General features: G+C 37.9%; 1 protein-coding gene across 3 annotated transcripts in view; it reads left to right on the top strand.

The window, feature by feature from the left end:
- Positions 1-20482, top strand: part of LOC124777093 (serine/threonine-protein kinase mig-15) — a 342698-nt gene that overhangs the window by 309949 nt on the left and 12267 nt on the right. For all 3 annotated transcript variants that reach the window (XM_047252374.1, XM_047252373.1, XM_047252372.1), the window contains one exon: positions 14100-14288. In XM_047252374.1, the coding sequence (XP_047108330.1) occupies positions 14100-14288 (189 nt within the window). The remainder of the gene's footprint in view (positions 1-14099; positions 14289-20482) is intronic.

Genomic DNA, 20482 nt, shown 5'->3' with positions numbered 1-20482 from the left:
CATTGCCCCAGCATCTGCCTTCTTACATGCACACAACTGTAGTATATGTACACAATCAGGAAAAACAGCCACAGGACCACATAACAACCCTTCAACCCCCTCGAAATATAGATTTAATGCATCAAAATATTAGATGGTTAAAAAAATAATGTCAGTGATCTTCTGATTTGTGCAAATGAACAGCAGTGTACAAAGCATGTAGATGTAGTAAGTATTTCTGAACAACATTTGCTGTTGATGTACTTATCAACCAACATACCATCAAGTGACTGTAGATCAGGTATAGGGAAATGAGTTGTTGCCACATACATCAAGAATTGTTTTAAAAAATGATACACTTAATTTTACAATAATTGGCATTTTGAAGCGTTTGTTTCAAAAGTAGAATTGATGGAAGTTTCATTGTAGTAGTAGTAGTAGTAGTAATGTCACATGCAGGTGTTGGTATGGCAATTTGTAGTTGCTCATGAAACAGTTGATGGGTTACCAAACTTCTTAACTTCCAAACAGAATAATACTAAGCTGACGTTTTAACTTTAATTTTTTAGAGCTTACCTATTCCATAGTTGTACTTCAGTTCTTTCCCTTTCCATGTTATCTGACTCCCCCCCCCCCCATACAACATCCAACAAGAGTTATTGGAATCACATCACTGCCATTTATAACAATATTATGAAAAGGAAAGTTGCCACTCACCATATAGCGGAGATGCTTTGTTGCAGATAGGCACAAAAAAGAGACTGTCACAAATAGGCTTTCGCCCAGTAAGGCCTTCATCAAAAATAAACAAAAAATAAGCACACTCATTGGCTGAAAGCTTATTTGTGATAGTCTTTTTGTTGTGTCTCATCTGCAAATCAGCGTCTGCACTATACGGTGAGTGCCAACTTTCCTTTTCATAATATTATTGTAGTCCACTCTCGATTTTCCATTGTTTGCTATTTATAACATTTTTATTGCCACATCAGTATTGCCAGGTCCTAGTGTAATTTCTATAATGATTAATTAATAGGATGATACAAAAATCTGCTTTAGTTGCCAGTAATTTATTATTTATTGCACAACTGATTTCAAAACCTAAACTTTATCTTCGGGTGCCATCAAGTAATTGTTGTTGTTGTTGTTGTCTTCAGTCCAGAGACTGGTTTGATGCAGCTCTCCATGCTACTCTATCCTGTGCAAGCTTCTTCATCTTCCAGTACCTACTGCAACCTACATTTTTGTGAAGCTGCTTAGTGTATTCATCTCTCGGTCTCCCTCTACGATTTTTACCCTCCGCATTGCCCTCCAATACTAAAGTGGTGATCCCTTGATGCCTCAGAATATGTTCTACCAACCGATCCCTTCTTCTAGTCACGTTGTGCCACAAATTTCTCTTCTCCCCAATTCTGTTCAGTACCACCTCATTAGTTATGTGATCTACCCATCTAATCTTCAGCATTCTTCTGTAGCACCACATTTCGAAAGCTTCTATTCTCTTCTTGTCCAAACTATTTATTGTCCACGTTTCACTTCCATACATGGCCACACTCCATACAAATAGTTTCAGGAAAGACTTCCTGACACTTAAATCTATACTCGATGTTAACAAATTTCTCTTCTCCAGAAATGCTTTCCTTGCCATTGCCAGTCTACATTTTATATCCTCTCTACTTTGACCATCATCAGTTATTTTGTTTCCCAAATAGCAAAACTCATTTACTACTTTAAGTGTCTCATTTCCTGACCTAATAACCTCAGCATCACCCGACTTAATTCGACTACATTCCATTATCCTTGATTTGCTTTTGTTGTTGATCATCTTATATCCTCCTTTCAAGACACTGTCCATTCTGTTCAGCTGCCTTCCAGGTCCTTTGCTTTCTCTGACAGAATTACAATGTCATCGGCAAACCTCAAAGTTTTTATTTCTTCTCCCTGGATTTTAATTCCTACTTCGAATTTTTCTTTTGTTTCCTTTATTGCTTGCTCAATAAATAGATTGAATAACATCGGGTTTAGGCTACAACCTTGTCTCACTCCCTTCCCACCACTGCTTTCGTTTCATGCCCCTCAACTCTTATAACTGCCATCTGATTTTTGTAGAAATTGTAAATAGCCTTTCGCTCCCTGTATTTTACCCCTGCCACCTTCAGAATTTGAAAGAGAGTATTCCAGTCAACATTGTCAAAAGCTTTCTCTAAGTCTACAAATGCTAGAAACGTAGGTTTGCCTTTTCTTGATCTTTCTTCTAAGATAAGTCGTAAGGTCAGTATTGTCTCACGTGTTCCAACATTTCTACGGAATCCAAACTGATTTTCCCCGAGGTCGGCTTCTACCAGTTTTTCCATTCGTCTGTAAATAATTCGCGTTAGTATTTTGCAGCTGTGACTTATTAAACTGATAGTTCGGTAATTTTCACATCTGTCAACATCTGCTTTCTTTGGGATCGGAATTATTATATTCTTCTTGAAGTCTGAGGTTATTTCGCCTGTCTCGTACATCTTGCTCACCAGATGGTAAAATTTTGTCAGGGCTGGCTTTCCCAAGGTTATCAGTAGTTCTAATGGAATGTTCTCTACTCCCAGGGCCTTGTTTCGACTTAGGTCTTTCAGTGCTTTGTCAAACTCTTCGCACAGTATCATATCTCCCATTTCATCTCCAACATCCTCTTCCGTTTCCATAATATTGTCCTCAAGTACATCACCCTTGTTCAGACCCTTTATATACTCCTTCCATCTTTCTGCTTTCTCTTCTTTGCTTAGAACTGGGTTTCCATCTGAGCTCTTGATACTCATACAGGTGGTTCTCTTCTTCTCCAAAAGTGTCTTTAATTTTCCTGTAAGCAGTATCTATCTTACCCCTAGTGAGATATGCCTCTACATTCCTACATTTGTCCTCAAGCCATCCCTGCTTAGCCATTTTGCACTTCCTGTCGATCTCATTTTTGAGATGTTTGTATTCCTTTTTGACTGCTTCATTTACTGCATTTTTATATTTTCTTCTTTCATCAATTAAATTCAATATTTCTTCTGTTACCCAAGGATTTCTACTAGCCCTTGTCTTTTTACGTACTTGATCCTCTGCTGCCTTCACTACTTTATCCCTCAAAGTTACCCATTCTTCTTCTACTGTATTTCTTTCCCCCATTCCCGTCAGTCATTCCCCAATGCTCTCCCTGAAACACTCTACAACTTCTGGTTCTGTCAGTTTATCCAGATCTCATCTCCTTAAATTCCCACCTTTTTGCAGTTTCTTCAGTTTCAATCTACAGTTCATAACCAATAGATTGTGGTCAGAGTCCACATCTGCACCTAGAAATGTCTTACAGTTTAAAACCTGGTTCATAAATCTCTGTCTTACCATTATATATAATCTATGTGAAACCTTTGAGTATCTCCAGGCCTCTTCCATGTATACAACCTTCTATTATGATTCTTGAACCAAGTGTTAGCTATGATTAAGCTATGCTCTGCGCAAAATTCTACCAGGCAGCTTTCTCTTTCATTTCTTGCCCCCATTCCATATTCACCTACTACATTTTCTTCTCTTCCTTTTCCTACTATTTAATTCCAGTCACCCATGACTATTAAATTTTCATCTCCCTTCACTATCTGAATAATTTCTTTTATCTCATCATACATTTCATCAATCTCTTCGTCATCTGTGGAGCTAGTTGGCTTATAAACTTGTACTACTGTGGTAGGCATGGGCTTCGTGTCTATCTTGGCCACAATAATGTGTTCACTGTGCTGTTTGTAGTAGCTTACCAGCACTCCTATTTTCCTATTCATTATTAAACCTACTCCTGCATGACCCCTATTTGATTTTGTGTTTATAACCCTGTAGTCACCTGACCAGATGTCTTGTTCCTCCTGCCACCGAACTTCACTAATTCCTACTATATCTAACTTTAACCTATCCATTTCTCTTTTTAAATTTTCAAACCTACCTGCCCGATTAAGGGCTCTGACATTCCATGCTCCGATCCGTAGAACGCCGGTTTTCTTTCTCCTCATAACGGTGTCCTCCTGAGTATTCCTTGCCCGGAGATCCGAATGGGAGACTATTTTACCCAAGAGGGCGCCATTATCATTTATTTTACCCAAGAGGGCGCCATTATCATTTAACCATACGGTAAAGCTACATGCCCTCGGCAAAAATTACGGCTGTAGTTTCCCCTTGCTTTCAGCTGTTCACAGTACCAGCACAGGAAGGCTGCTTTGGTTAGTGTTACAAGGCTAGATCAGTCAATCATCCAGACTGTTTCCCCTGCAACTACTGAAAAGGCTGCTGCCCCTCTTCAGGAACCACATGTTTGTCTGGCCTCTCAACAGATACATCTCCGTTGTGTTTGCACCTACGGTACGGCTATCTGTATCGCTGAGGCACGCAAGCCTCCCCACCAACGGCAAGGTCCATGGTTCATGGGGGGAGGATCGAGTAACTATGGGAACTGAATGTTGGCCACTCAGCCGTGGAGGGTCACATCCAGCAAGTGCAGCACCCATGTCGACAACACGACATAGAATTGATCCCATGACTTACTGGCCCAACCTCCACCCATTTATGTTTCCATAATTATTTTGTGGCACCTGAAGATCAAGCTTCATGCTTTGAAACTGGTTGTGCAATGAATAAGACATTACTGGCAGCTGAAGCAGAATTTTTTATTCTAGTGATATGTTCCTCAGTTATGGATGTTCCCTGATCAAATATTTTGTACCTGTCGTGATGGCGAATTGCTGACCAAGGTACATGATATAAATAAAAATAATTGGCAAACTACAAGGATAATAAATGGAAGAGTAATTCAGGGATTCATGAATTATTTATGAAATCCATAGTGGAAATGTGTACACAACACACTTAAGTGTTAATGAGAAATTAAATGTGTTGTGTAACCTGATCATAAGCTACTTTAATTTCTTAAGGAAACAGTTTTCAGTTTGTGTAGGTATATTAAATGCTTCTAAACCCTTGATTTCTAATGAATCGGAGTATCATGTAAAACAAAGGGAAGACTTTGTAAAGAACCTAGGTACATAAATGATGACATCAATAAATCACATAAACTGTGTGCTGAAATTCTAGGTCAGTTCATCATAGCATCAAAATGTAATATGTTAAAGAAAAATGTGCTCCTTCACCAACATGACAACTATTTGGAATATTGTAAAAAATTAGGAAAACATAGGTTGATAATGAACTGTTCGAAGATATAACCAAAGTTACTGACATTTTCAATAACTTTTTTCTGTTAATAGTAGATTATTTAGGTCTAAACATTTTATTAACAGATACCTTATATTTTTCAAGAAAAGTATTCCAAAATGAATATGATAAAATTCAGCTACATTCTATGTCTTAAAAAAATTTAATTTTATCAGTTCTCATAAAAATGTTTAAATGTTTGTGATGATATCTGTAGTAGAGTAATTAAATGTAGTTCATCAGAACTTTGTTATGCGTTAAGTTATTTAAAAGGTTATGGAGTAGTAAACACAGAAAGTTTATAGTTTTATAACTTGTGTTTGGAATACAGAAAGCAGAATGTATCAGACTCATGTTTATCAATTAACAATAGACACATGGTACTGGAAACAATCAACTATGGCATGTCACATGGTTCTGTTTTTGATGCTCTCTTATTTCTCATATACATAAATGATTTTCCACTTGCTTTGCAAATTTTGTCCTTTTGCCAGATGATACTAGGTAAGGAATAACATGTAAAACGAGTCCCCTTACTGAAAAGGCAGCTAATGAAATATTTGAAAATGTTAGCATGTGGTTCAAGGCAAATTGAGTGTCATAATTTTGCTAAAACTCAGTACATATGATTCTGTAATTCTGCACACTCCACAAGCTTTAAAAATAGCGAACTCAAACAATGAAATACAAGAATTACAGTGTAAATGTGTTAATTTTTTGGGCCTACAGACAGATCACAATGTTACTCCTTAATCGGAAAATCCATTGCCTAGAATTCATGAGGTGCATTACTTCAGCTATGTGTGCAGTATGCGATTTACTGGTATGAGGCTGGTATAAGTCAGGTAAAAAAGCAAGAAAAAATGTTTGTTTTGGAAACAACTCACCTTACTTCTCAACATATTCTCCTTTGAGGGATTTGCACTTTGTCCAGCAATTCTCCAGATTTTTCATCCCATGGGAAAAATAGGTTCTGTCAAATTTTTCAAAATACACATTGACTGCAACTACCACTTCCTCATTTGATGATAATTTTTTCCCATCAAGCCAAAGTTTCAAGTTAAGGAACAGAAAATTACTTGGGGCTAAGTCTGGTGAATGGGGTGATGAGGAACTAATTTAAAGCCCGACTGTTGCACTTAGCCATTGTTATTGCTGATGTGTGGGATGCTGCATTATACTGGTGAATGAGCACATTTTTGTGCACCAACCTTGGTCTCTTTGCAGCCAACACAAGTTTCAAATGATCCAGCAGTGAAGCATGTTAGGATCCAGTTATGGTTTGGCTTTTATCAAAGTAATCTATGAGGATTATTCCTTTGGGGTGGGGGGGGGGGGGGTGGGGGGGGGGGGACAGTGGCCAGTGGCCAGTGGCCAGTGGCCATCACCTTACCAACTGACAAAATGGTCTTTGCCTCTTCAGTGCTCTTTCACCAGCCTTTCCCCATTTTTTGACTTCCATTTTGACTCCGTTGTGCAATGATGGATCCAGCCTTCAGCAACTGTCGCAAATTGACAAAAAAGTCTTGCAGATTGCGATTAAACATTGTGTTGAAATGTTTCGCCAGATGCGCTTTTGGTGGACTCTGGGCAGTCGTGGCAGCCATCTCTCACATGGTTTCATAGCCATTTCTAAGTGCAGGGTATTACGGTATTTACTCGAATCTAAGCCGCACTTTTTTTACGGTTTTTGTAATCCAGAAAACCGCTTGCTGCTTAGAATCGAGTGCAAAGTAAGCGGAAGTTCTGAAAAATGTTGGTAGGTGCCGCCACTACTAACTTCTGCCATCGAATATATGTAGCGCTACACAGGCATGCTTTGCAGGCACAAAGATAAATACTAGTGCCAAAACCTCTGCTTCAGTAAATAAATTTTAAAAAAAGGTGGAAGGCAAGCTTTTTTTCTCCACCCAGAGTTTCGACTACTGCATTTTCATACATTATCCAACGAAGTAAATACAAATTCCGTATTGTTCATCTTCAAATGCAGCAGCATTTCAATGTACTACGACAATCCGACTGGCAAGACTGTTTGGGATGTTTGTTAATATGGCCAACTCAACGTTCTTAATTTTTTCGTACCTGTGAGAAGAGATGGTTGCTAATAGGAACTTTTATGAATTGTGAATCACATGCAGTATTCTCTTCACCATAAGAATAATACGAATATAAAAATTTTGCCATGTAATGTTTCGTGTTTGCTGCTATCTCATTTAAATCCTGTCTGCCAAATAAACTACGAAACTAGAGTGAGACAACAACAAATGCGGAAGAATATACGTATCATGTCATGTTTATATTCGTATTATTCTTATGTTGAATAGTGATACAGTCAGAAACAAAGCATGGCAACTGACTAGATTTTTAAATCTAAGATGACACTCAATTTCTGTGCAGAATGTAAAGTACTGAAGAGGCATCTGCAAAGATTTTCAAACGGAGAAAATTTTTCACTAAACTCTCGTACAGAACATCTTCTGTCATAAGCAGTCTATTATTTGGTTCTTGTTGATCATTATCAAAGAAAGCAGTGTAAGTAACAACAAATAGCAGTCTCTCGCCATTGTTTCGCTTATGAGACAATTCCTCCCTTTTTTTTCATTGTTCAGCCGCGGTAGCGCGCGCAAAAGCGAGCCATGCCGCGAGCGGCGACAGGTTCTAAACACACATTATCAGAATACTACAAACAATGCATGACACAATACAATAATGCATTTTAAGTTTAGAGTGACGTAAACACCTATAACAAAGATAACGGCACTTATCTGATCAAAGAAAAATAAGCAATCAATTCAAACCAGACGAAGCACGTGAAAAAGGAAGGGTACCTGTATAAATACGGACGGAGCACCTGACGCATAACAATGGCTACCTGGTAAAGCTTAACTGCTAAGCTTAACGACTCGAACTGTAACGACTGTAGCTGTATTGTCATTCATTTGACCTAAATTATGTCTCATATTACAATGGACCAACTTTGTTTTGATTTGGAGATGCAGCCTAAAACTTTTCTCTCCCCTTGAATTTCGAGTCTCAAATTTCAGGTGCGGCTTAGATTTGGGAAATTTTTTTTTCCTTGATTTTGAGTCTCAATTTTCAGGTGCGGCTTATATTCGAGTGCGGCTTATATTCGAGTGCGGCTTATATTCGAGTGCGGCTTATATTCGAGTGCGGCTTATATTCGAGTGCGGCTTATATTCGAGTGCGGCTTATATTCGAGTGCGGCTTATATTCGAGTGCGGCTTATATTCGAGTGCGGCTTAGATTCGAGTAAATACGGTATGCTTTCTCTCAGTTGAGATACCAACAGCAGTCTCTCAGATTTTTATTCTACTGTCTTGTGCTATCATTTCGTGAATTTTGTCAATGGTTTCCTTTGTGGTGATCTCAGTTGGACAGCTGGGGCATGATTTGTCTTGTCCAGCCACATTTAAATTCATTAATCCAAAAATTAACGATCTTCAATGATGGTGCTGTGTCTGTGTGAACTTCATCCAATTCTGTTTTGATTCATGTAGCAGTTTAAACGCCCAAATGAAAATGTTTGATAACAGCACAAAACTCAAGTTTTCTCCATTTTCAATTCCAGTTACCACGCTGATGAATTCAGAGTGCAGATATTGTACATTGTTGAAATTCCTTACATGATCCTCAGGCTTACCAACCATGAGGGCACAACAAAAATATTCTATACTTTCATGGAAATTTACCATACTTCTTTGTATAGGCAATTTATAAATGAAGAGACAAGTTTATCATCATATTTCTATTCACTTAAGAGTTACAGAATCATGTTTTGTGCGAACTCAAGTGCTTTAAGAATAAAAATCTTGTACAGTTGAAGACATTGGCAGTATATGACTACTGAAAATGTCGGGTTACTGAGCGTTATCTGAAAATAAGTGTTCCGAGTGTGAGATGCAAGATAAACAATGGGTTGCCAGCCTGTGACTGTTTATCATACAGTCATTGTTTCCATTAAAGCGATAAAAAATTTATAATACTGTGTAAAACAACATTTTCGAGAACAAATGAAAAACCTTATTGCTCACATCCTGTAATGTAATTTTATGTGAAGTTGAAGACACTAGAGTAGTATACTATAGTACAGCACTGTACATGTACTACAGTACATACAGAATTTCTGTGTGTGTGTGTGTGTGTGTGTGTGTGTGTGTGTGTGTGTGTCTAATTTTTTCTTCAAAACTCGTTATGTATGTACAAATTTACAAGTTCTACAGTGTTGATTTGATTTACTGCTATCAGCAAATCGTGTAAATATATCAATAATGGTAGTTTTTTCATTCCAGGCAAGTGAGGTATTGAGTTTGTGTGTCAACCTGTGCTGCTTTATTAGATTCAATATCTAGTGTGAAGTTCTTTTTGTGGCGCTATCATTCTTTTTGCTATCAGTTTGTCTGCTAATTCTTCGACTACATTTTCTTTATTGTCATTGTCTATCCAGTCCAAAACTTCACTTTGCAGCAAATTTATTATTTCATTTTCAGCAACATCTAACAGTTTCACAACAGCATTATTTTCTATTGGAGTAGTGGAGTCTGTTCCTCTTGATAGGCTTTTGGCCAAAGTTTATGCCAAGACTTCTGAAGAGTAGCAGCCTTAACTGTATTCCACACCAAAGCAGTTGTCTAGTAACAGTACAACCCTGCTCTGTTGCAGGATACTAATTTATTTATTTATTTATTTATTTTAATTCTCTCTCACAGACGATACAGAATTACAGAAAACCAGTTCTTAAACAATTCTGAAGTCATCTATGCTTTGAAATGAGCTCCATAAATTACAGGAAAATTTAAAACAACTTTAAAAGCTCTTGCAGGGTGTATACGAGCTGGGAAACCCGGGAAAAACCTGGGAATTTTTTCATTCGGGAGAAAACCGAGAAAAACCCGGAAATTTTTTCGGAATTCCGGAAATTTTTCATTATTTTAGCTTTCAGTTAAATTTTTGTAATTTTGACTGGTAAAAAATGATTCTCTAGCAAAGAATGTTACTGTATCCTGCTACTGGAGAATGATACTGCAGCAATAAAATATAAACAAGAGGGGAAAAAAATAAAACTTCAGTGGCAAAGGAAATGTGCTATTTACAGCAACAAAACACCGTGCTTGCACAAGCATCTGCAAACAGCAAAAATATGTCAAAGGCCTTAGGGCGAAGATTAATACTTCGTAACAATAAACTAGCTGTATCGGCATTAGCAGCAAGCAGCCAGATGCTAACGAGAAAAATTTTTCTCGCATGCCCTAGCTGCCAGATTGGCATGCGCAGAATTGTCTGAGTTGTAGTGGGGAGGGGGTTAGTCTCTACCTGAATCCTGTTTGCGTTAAGTGATTTCGCTGTTTCCTTTTCGTTTACAGCTCCCACGTCAAATGAAAACAAAACAGATTTCTGCGGCCAGGAGCTGTCAAGTGAATTATAATACATTCACATAATTATGGAGTGCTAAATATATTATTAGTTTCAGTTTTCTGATTATATTTTATTTCCAAGTTATTAGCAGTCAAGCATGAATCGCCTTGCAGAAGAATGAAGTTATTTTTGTCAGTTTGCTAATGAAATTTGACTTCATTAATCTTTCCGCTGAGGCAATCAGTTTATTTGAAACAAAGTGTTTCGTTTCACAGTATTGGCTAGTTCCAACTGTTCGCTGAATTTCAAGTCACATTTTCATCTTCTGCCATGTATCACATTATGCCATAATAAAGAACCAAATATGAGATAGTACAGTACTGGTACTCCAAGAAAATTTACATCCCAAAAACCACACTGAAAATCTTAATACCAGATGAGACCTACTTCATTGCGAATCTGGAAAAACCAATGTGCACTTTACGTCGAGTTATGCATTTTAGTATGATTTACTAAATTCCGATGCTTTTGGAGTATCATCTGATGTCCTGTTTCCTTTATGGCATAATGTAAGCTCTCGTAGTGCTTTATACATACAAACATGAGGGCTTCCTACACCACTGCAGCTGTGCACGCCCAATAATTCTAGTTTTCTGGCACTCTCTAGAAACTGCTAAATCGAACTTGGGATAATATTGCGAACGGTAGTTCGAAAAACATTACTTTCAAAGTAAATTTCATTTTATGCAGGATGAATCATGTTACGTGTGAGAAAGTGGAACGAATTTCTTAAATCCCAGAGCATTTAAAAGTGAACACTTTGAGGACCAGCCACTTACAAGAATTTTGAGCCAAGAAGACCAGACATTTATGTCATTTTTTTAAATTTACTGACATATTTGTGTGAGGTATCTTAAAGTATAACACATCCAAAAAAAGATCAATATTACATGTGAAAGCTTAGCTTCTCTTGTAGCTTATTAATCTTAGAGACCAATATTATATGTGAAAGCTTAGCTTTTTTTGTAGCTATACTTTGTATATTAATCTAATCCATTAACTTTTCCTCTTTGTGTGTTTGCACTACGTATCAGTGATCTTATTATTGGCTGACTCCAGAAACTAATGTGCTGTGTTTAGTGCAATTCGAATTTATACTTTCGTAACATGAAAATATGTAGCATATATGTTGCTGCACATCAAAGATCTTTCCAAAATTCTCTCCTTTTTTTACATCGAAAGTCTTTCTAAAACTTCTCTTCCTTTTTTTTCCCAGGAAGTTCTATGGCAGTATAAAACGTTAACCATTCAAAGGATTGATAAGTTTTACAGCTACAAAGGAAAAATTTACTGAAAACCTTCTGTCACTTAGCATGGAAAAACTGTATTTTCGCCCGGGAAAAAGTATATTTTTTAAACAGGAAAAATCCGGGAATTTTTTTTCCTTGTCCATGTATACACCCTGTCTTGGCTTCTTGTACTTGCAAATAACATAAGCAGTCTACTTGTCATCACCTGAGACATTTGAATGTGACAAAACTTACAACCTGTCCTTGTTTCTTTTAAAAAGCCTTTGCACACTTTTCATCTTTAGATGCCATAGTTGAACCACGCGAACAATACCAAAGTAGTCCCGTTTCATAGGCATTGTAGATTTGACTAGCAGTTAAGTAATACTGTTTAATCAAATTTCACAAAGTTTCTTTGTATTCTTCAGCTGCATTTTGGTCCTCCATTCGTAACTTCCCAGCTATGTCGGCTTTCTATATTCCATAATGAGTTTTGAATTGGCAAAGCCAACTGTAAGAAAATACATACTCAAATTCTGACAACCCCGAGTCATCACAGAACTGTTTGTTTTTCTGTAATCATAGACCCAGTGACAAGTTTTCCTTCAGGCCTTTTGGTACAGAACCACTTGTATAAAATTTCATCCAACTGATCTAAATTAGCCTTTTTAATGTTTATTGTGATTCAGTGTCTTTTTACTGCAACTGTCTGTAAGGCAAACTTTTCTCAACTTTCTCAATCCAATTAATGATGCAAGGTCTTTTATTGTAAGCATAACATGTTTACATTTCACTTCCACTTTATTTTGATAGGTACTTGATTGAAAAAACATTTCCATAATACACATCACTACTGTAATTGCAACATAGAACATCACTAATCATGAGTAAACTTTAAAACACCATTTTTAAACAGTGTATATAATTGGTGCATGAAAAAAGCTGTCTGACAGATAACTGACCACATGACTTGAAATTCTTGACCACGGCCAAGTATGATTGAATTCCACAGAACGCCTGTGAAACATTGAATATATGAAACGGTGCTGGATTATTAAACGTACCGGACTGTCAGATTAATGAGCTTTTACTGTAGTAACAATTCTATTTGATGCTCTACAGTATCCTTCAAAAAAATTAGGTATTTTTTTGACAGTTGATTCACAATCTCTACAAAAGGCCTTTGGAGGCTAACTTTAGTACAGAAAGGTGCCTGATACATGGGCACATATGCATGGGAAGGGATAGAGAAAATGGAGGAAGAGAGGACACTGCAGAAAGGAGGGTGTTAGTGCAGAGTGAGGGAACTGGGAGTCATAGGGACAGAGGTTGAGGTGGGTATGAGACAGTGGCTGGTGGAATTTGAGACCAGGAGGATTACAGGATTAAAGGGTGTGTTAAAAGAACAATTCCCATCTGTCTAATTTAGAGAAGTTGGTGTTAAGGGTTGTTACATAGTCCACTAAGGAATTTCTGTTAGCATAGTTTTCATTGAAGTTCATAAATGTGATGCAGTAAGCTCTCAGGGATGCCCTTTGTTAGACATGTATTTAGTGGTGATTTGTGAATAATTACTTTCTGGATATTTCAGTTATATGAAGTGAAGGTTACTGATTGTCTGATTAGTGCAGTGCGAAGGATGTGTGTGACTCAGAATAGTTCCAGAGGAAGCCAGCAGTTCAGTCTGTTTGAATTAGTAAAGAAGTCTACAGTCACAGCTGAGACAGATATGAAGCACACCACCATGATACATTTATAGGGGCTTACACCAACCCTTTTATATACCAATGGAACCAATATTTGGAAGTATCAAGAGTTATTGAGGACTGTGCATTATTTCTGTATTAAACTTTTTTTAGCCACGCACAAAACTCATTCACTCATTTTCAGTAACATACAAGTACTTGCTAAGCATTACTTACATTCAAGCCATGGTTTTGTGTTTCTTTGTGTAGCAAGCAACAAGAACAGTGTTGCCTGTTTCATTTCATGACATGGTTCTAGAATCCATTGTGTTTCATATTGTTCTTACTTACACCTGTCAAGTTAAAAACCAGAGAAATTAAAAGACACTGAAGTTAAAGTTTTTAATGTTGCTTATTTTCTTATGCCTGCACAAAATTTGATTGCTTGGAAAAAATTAATTAGCAGTTAATTTCATACTCCTTTTTAGCAGGCACAGACACTTGCATGGACATCATCTGTATAATTTGTTTGTTTATTTCCAATGTTCTAAATTTTCAGGTGTCCAAGAACATTGTGTTGCAGTGGGGAGAGATGCCTACATCTGTTGCATATATAGGAACTGGCCAAATAATGGGCTGGGGAAATAAAGCAATAGAAATCAGAAGTGTTGAAACTGGTCACCTGGATGGTGTCTTTATGCATAAAAAGGCTCAGAGGTTGAAGTTCCTCTGTGAAAGGAATGACAAGGTAAGAAGTTTACCTGCGATTTTAACCATTAGGTAAGGTAAACAAAGAACATTGACACACACACACACACACACACACACACACACACACACACACACACTGAATTAGAGCTATCTACTTTGCAGAATTTATCGAGGAAAGTAATAAATTTTTGAAAAGTCAATGTAATTGGAGAGATACAAGTGTACCTACCAAGCGGTGGCAGCAGAACACACATATAAATGTATATAAATTTGCAAACTTTTCAAGCCTGTTGCTCCTTCTGGCAGAAGGTTTGAAGGGAAAGGAAGAGGGGTGACGGAAAGGATGGGTGAGGTTTAAAAAATGGGGAGAGTTCCAAAAAGTTGCCCATAACCTGGGGTCAGGGGACCCTTACTGGATGGGATGAGACGGAAAGACTGGTTCTGCAGTCTTTCCTCTTCATCTCACCTGGTCAGTCTCCTCCGACCTGGGGTCCTGGGCAAATTTTCCAAACTCTCCCCATTTATTAAACCTCCTTCACCCCTATTCCTTACTCAGCAACCTTTCTGCAGGACAAGGAGCCACGGGCTCAGAATGTTTGTACATTTCTGCATTTTTATTTGTGTTTTCTGCTTCTGCATTTTGGTGAGTAGATTTTTTATTACCTGTCCAACTACATTGCAGAATGTTTGTCCTGATCTCAGTAGGGATGTGTCATGGACTCGCAAGAATCCACAAAACTGTTGGGACCATCCTGATCCATAATCACTCAACCACAATTCAAGGAGAATGGTCAGAGCTGGCTCTGTGGCATGTGCCGTATTTACTCGAATCTAAGCCGCACTTTTTTTCCAGTTTTTGTAATCCAAAAAACTGCCTGCAGCTTAGAATCGAGTGCAAAGGAAACGGAAGTTCTGAAAAATGTTGGTAGGTGCCGCCACAAGTAACTTCTGCCGTCGAATATATGTAACGCTACACAGGCATGCTTTGCAGGCACAAAGATAAATACTGATGCCAAAACCTCTGTGTCAGTAAATAAATTAAAATAAAAGGTAGAAGAATGTGAACATTATGCCATATATTCTTTCGTGTTTGCTGCTGTCTCATTTAAATCCTGCATGCCTAATAATCTACGAAACTAGAGTGAGACAATAGCAAACGCAGAAGAATATACATATCATGTCATGTTTATATTCATGTTATTCTTATGTTGAATAGTGATACAGTCGGAAACGAAGCATGGCAACTGACTAGATTTTTAAATCTAAGATGACACTCAATTTCTGTGCAGAATGTAATGTAATGTACTAAAGAGGCGTCTGCAAAGATTTTCAAACTGAGAAAATTTTTCACTAAACTCTCGTTCAGAACATCTTCTGTCATAAGCAGTCTATTATTTGGTCCTTGTTGATCATTATCAAAGAAAGCAGTGTAAGTAACAACAAATAGCAGTCTCTTGCCATTGTTTCGCTTATGAGACAATTCCTCCCTTTTTTTTATTGTTCAGCCGCAGTAGCGCGCACAAATGCAAGCCATGCCGCGAGCGGCGACAGGTCGTAAACACACATTATCAGAATACGACAAACAATGCATGACACAATACAATAATGCATTTTCAATTTAGAGTGACGTAAACACCTATAACATAGATAACGGCACTTATCAGATCAAAGCAAAATAAGCAATCGATTCAAACCAGACAAAGCACATATAAATACGTACGGAACGCCTGACACATAGCAATGGCTACTTGGTAAATCTTAACTGTCAAGCTTACGACTCGAACCAAACTACTGTAGCTGTATCTTAGTCCATTCGGCCTAAATTGTCTCTCATGTTACAATGGACCAACTTTGTTTCGATTTGGAGGTGCGGTTCAAAACTTTTCTCTCCCCTTGAATTTTGAGTCTCAAATTTCAGGTGCGGCTTAGATTCGGGAAAATTTTTTTTCCTTGATTTCCAGTCTCATTTTTCAGGTGCGGCTTAGATTCGAATAAATACGGTACATTTCATTAAGTGGAATCAGAGATTTGTTCAACAGGACTGAAAAAATGCCACAGGCAGTCAGTGTCAAATCCATAAAGTGTTCCTCAAATTATTCTGGGGCATTTTGAAAGTGACTGGATGAGGCATTGCCTGAGGTAAGATTGAAGGACACATGTGAAATGCATTAGGTGGAAAAATGTATATCCATATGATTGAGCAATCGGTTCCTTATCATTCACTGAGAGATGATTTCAGACATAACAAGCCCAATTTGATCATATGCAAACATCCCTTGTGCGAGAAAACTTCTACCTTCTGCCTAAAGGTGTTAAATTGGCAAAGGGACACATTGCCTCATGTCATTCTAGATGCTCATAACCTGCTGTTGGGAGTCCCACCTTGTCCTCTGACTCATCAGTCCAGGAAAGATCTTTCAATCCTCTGGGAATCCCATGATGGTGGTGTGCAGATTTATTATGAACCAGTTATGTGCTAAGTTAAAATAAAAGCTAGATGGATGATTTCTGGACTTGTTAGTATGTGGTGTTGTTGTTGTTGTTGTTGTTGTTGTGGTCTTCAGTCCTGAGACTGGTTTGATGCAGCTCTCCATGCTACTCTATCCTGTGCAAATTTCATCATCTCCCAGTACCTACTGCAGCCTACATCCTTCTGAATCTGCTTAGTGTATTCATCTCTTGGTCTCCCTCTATGATTTTTACCCTCCACACTGCACTCCAATACTAAATTGGTGATCCCTCCATGTCTCAGAACATGTCCTACCAACCGATCCCTTCTTCTAGTCAAGTTGTGCCACAAGCTTCTCTTATCCCCAATTCTATTCAATACCTCCTCATTAGTTATGTGGTCTGCCCATCTAATCTCCAGCGTTCTTCTTTAGCACCACATTTCGAAAGCTTCTATTCTCTTCTTGTCTGAACTATTTATTGTCCACGTTTCAATTCCATACATGGCTACACTCCATACAAATACTTACAGAAACAACTTCCTGACACTTAAATCTATACTCGATGTAAACAAATTTCTCTTCTTCAGAAACGCTTTCCTTGCCATTGCCAGTCTACATTTTATATCCTCTCTACGTCGACCATCAGCAGTTATTTTGCTCCCCAAATAGCAAAGCTCCTTTACTGCTTTAAGTGTCTCATTTCCTAATCTAATTCCCTCAGCATCACCCGACTTAATTCGACTACATTCCATTATCCTCGTTTTGCTTTTGTTGTTCATCGTATACCCTCCTTTCATGACACTGTCCATTTTGTTCAACTGCTCTTCCAAGTCCTTTACTGTCTCTGACAGAATTACAATGTCATCAGCGAACCTCAAACTTTTTATTTCTTCTCCATGGATTTTAATTCCTACTCCGAACTTTTCTTTTGTTTCCTTTATTGCTTGCTTAATATACAGATTGAATACCATCGGGGATAGGCTACAACCCTGTTTCACTCCCTTCCTAACCTCTGCTTCCCTTTCATACCCCTCGACTCTTATAACTGCCATCTGGTTTCTGTACAAATTGTAAATAGCCTTTCGCTCCCTGAATTTTACCCCTGCCACCTTCAGAATTTGAAAGAGAGTGTTCCAGTCAACATTGTCAAAAGCTTTCTCTAAGTCTACAAATGCTAGAAACGTAGGTTTGCCTTTCCTTAATCTTTCTTTTAAGATAAGTCGTAGGGGCAGTATTACCTCACGTGTTCCAACCTTCCCTGAGGTCGACTTCTATCAGTTTTTCCATTCGTCTGTAAAGAATTCGCGTTAGTATTTTGCAGCTGTGACTTATTAAACTGATAGTTCGGTAATTTTCACATCTGTCAACACCTGCTTTCTTTGGGATTGGAATAATTATATTCTTCTTGAAGTCTGAGGGTATTTCGCCTGTCTCATATATCTTGCTCACCAGATGGTAGAGTTTTGTCAGGACTGGCTCTCCCAAGGCTGTCAGCAGTTCTAATGGAATGTTGTCTACTCCGGGGACCTTGTTTCGACTTAGGTCTTTCAGTGCTCTGTCAAACTCTTCACGCAGTATCATATCTCCCATTTCATCTTCATCTACATCCTCTTCCATTTCCATAATATTGTCGTCAAGTATAGTCCCTCTATATGCTCCTTCCACCTTTCTGCTTTCCCTTCTTTGCATAGAACTGGGTTTCCATCAAAGCTCTTGATATTCATACAAGTGGTTCTCCTTTCTCCAAAGGTTTCTTTAATTTTCCTATTCGCAGTATCTATCTTACCCCTAGTGAGATAAGTCTCTACATCCTTACATTTGTCCTCTAGCCATCCTTGCTTAGCCATTTTGCAGTCCCTGTTGATCTCATTTTTGAGACGTTTGTATTCCTTTTTGCCTGCTTCATTTACTGCATTTTTATATTTCTCCTTCCATCAATTAAATTCAATATCTCTTCTGTTACCCAAGGGTTTCTACTAGCCCTCGTCTTTTTACCTATTTGATCCTCTGCTGCCTTCACTACTTCATCCCTCAAAGTTACCCATTCTTCTTCTACTGTATTTCTTTCCCCCATTCCTGTCAGTTGTTCCCTTACGCTCTCCCTGAAACTCTGTACAACCTCTGGTTCTTTCAGTTTATCCAGGTCCCATCTCCTTAAATTCCCACCTTTTTGTTCAGTTTTAATCTACAGTTCATAACCTATAGATTGTGGTCAGAGTCCACATCTGCCCCTGGAAATGTCTTACAATTTAAAACCTGGTTCCTAAATCTCTGTCTTACCATTATATAATCTATCTGATACCTTTTAGTATCTCCAATGTTCTTCCATGTATACAACCTTCTTTCATGATTCTTAAACCAAGTGTTAGCTATGATTAAGTTATGCTCTGCGCAAAATTCTACCAGACGGCTTCCTGTTTCATTTCTTAGCCCCAATCCATATTCACCTACTATGTTTCCTTCTCTTCCTTTTCCTACGCTTGAATTCCAGTCACCCATGACTATTAAATTTTCATTTCCCTTCACTATTTGAATAATTTCTTTTATCTCCTCATACATTTCATGAATTTCTTTAGTTTTAAAATTTCTAATTATATACGATAAAGTTGTAGAGAAATGATAAAATTTTAGTTTATTTATGGTGTACTGGGGATGTTTTCTGATTAGTGGAAAACAAATTGGGCCAATGGCTTTTGTACCCCACCTGTATGTGGATAGTAATAGATCTGAGTAAAGCCATGGTGGGTGCAATCTAGTACAGAGATGAATTTTTTGGGGGATGTAGCATAATTGTAGCTCTTTCAGATGAATTTTTCCTAGTAGTGGCACATTTTCTGAACTTGATCATACAGCAGCCATCATTGTAATGCTCATGGGAACATATTTTACTATCCTAAAATTCAGAATATTTTCTTTTGGAACTAGTAATGAACCAGAATCCACTTTCATTGAACATTACTGTTTTATTTCCACAAAATAAACATGAGTTTCAGAAAAAAGAGTGAGACTGCATATTACTAAGGTACTGGTTGTTGTCACATATAATGCGCAACTCTTTTGTCACCCTTGAATGATGCCATTAAACTGTGCCAAGCTTTGTTGAGGTCAATGGACCCAATACCAGTAGATAAGTGAAGTGTTGTAATGATCTTTGGTCTAGAAACTGGTTTGATGCAGCTCTCTATGCTAATATAGCTTCTCCATCGCTGCGCAACCTATGCCACCTACATCCATATGAATCTGCTTACAGTTGTCTTCCTCTGCAGTTTTACGTTTCACACTTCCCTCCATTATGAAATTGACAATTCTTTGCTGTCTCAGGATGTGTCCTCTTAATTGATACCTTCTTTTACTAAAGTTGTTACACAATTTTTTCCTGGATTCAATTCACCACCTCCTCACTAGTTATCTGATCTGATCTTCAGCAGTCCCCAGTAGTGCCACAATTCAGAAGCTTCTATTCTCTTTGTGTATGAACTGTTTTGTGGTCCACTTTCACTTCTGTATAATACTAAAATCTAGACTTCCAACTTCAGAAAAGACCTCATAACATTTAAATTAATATTTGATGTTAACAGATGTTTCTACACTTTTGTAGTTAATGTCAGATTGTATTTTGTATCCCGTCTATCAAATAATAAAACTTGTTCAGCCCGCATCTCGTGGTCGTGTGGTAGCGTTCTCGCTTCCCACGCCCGGGTTCCCGGGTTCGATTCCCGGCGGGGTCAGGGATTTTCTCTGCCTCGTGATGGCTGGGTGTTGTGTGCTGTCCTTAGGTTAG

Source organism: Schistocerca piceifrons, chromosome 2 (genome assembly GCF_021461385.2).
Source record: "Schistocerca piceifrons isolate TAMUIC-IGC-003096 chromosome 2, iqSchPice1.1, whole genome shotgun sequence".
Taxonomy (NCBI): Eukaryota; Metazoa; Arthropoda; class Insecta; order Orthoptera; family Acrididae; genus Schistocerca; species Schistocerca piceifrons.
Note: the sequence above shows the minus strand (reverse complement) of the source record. Positions and strands in the feature narration are given on the sequence as shown.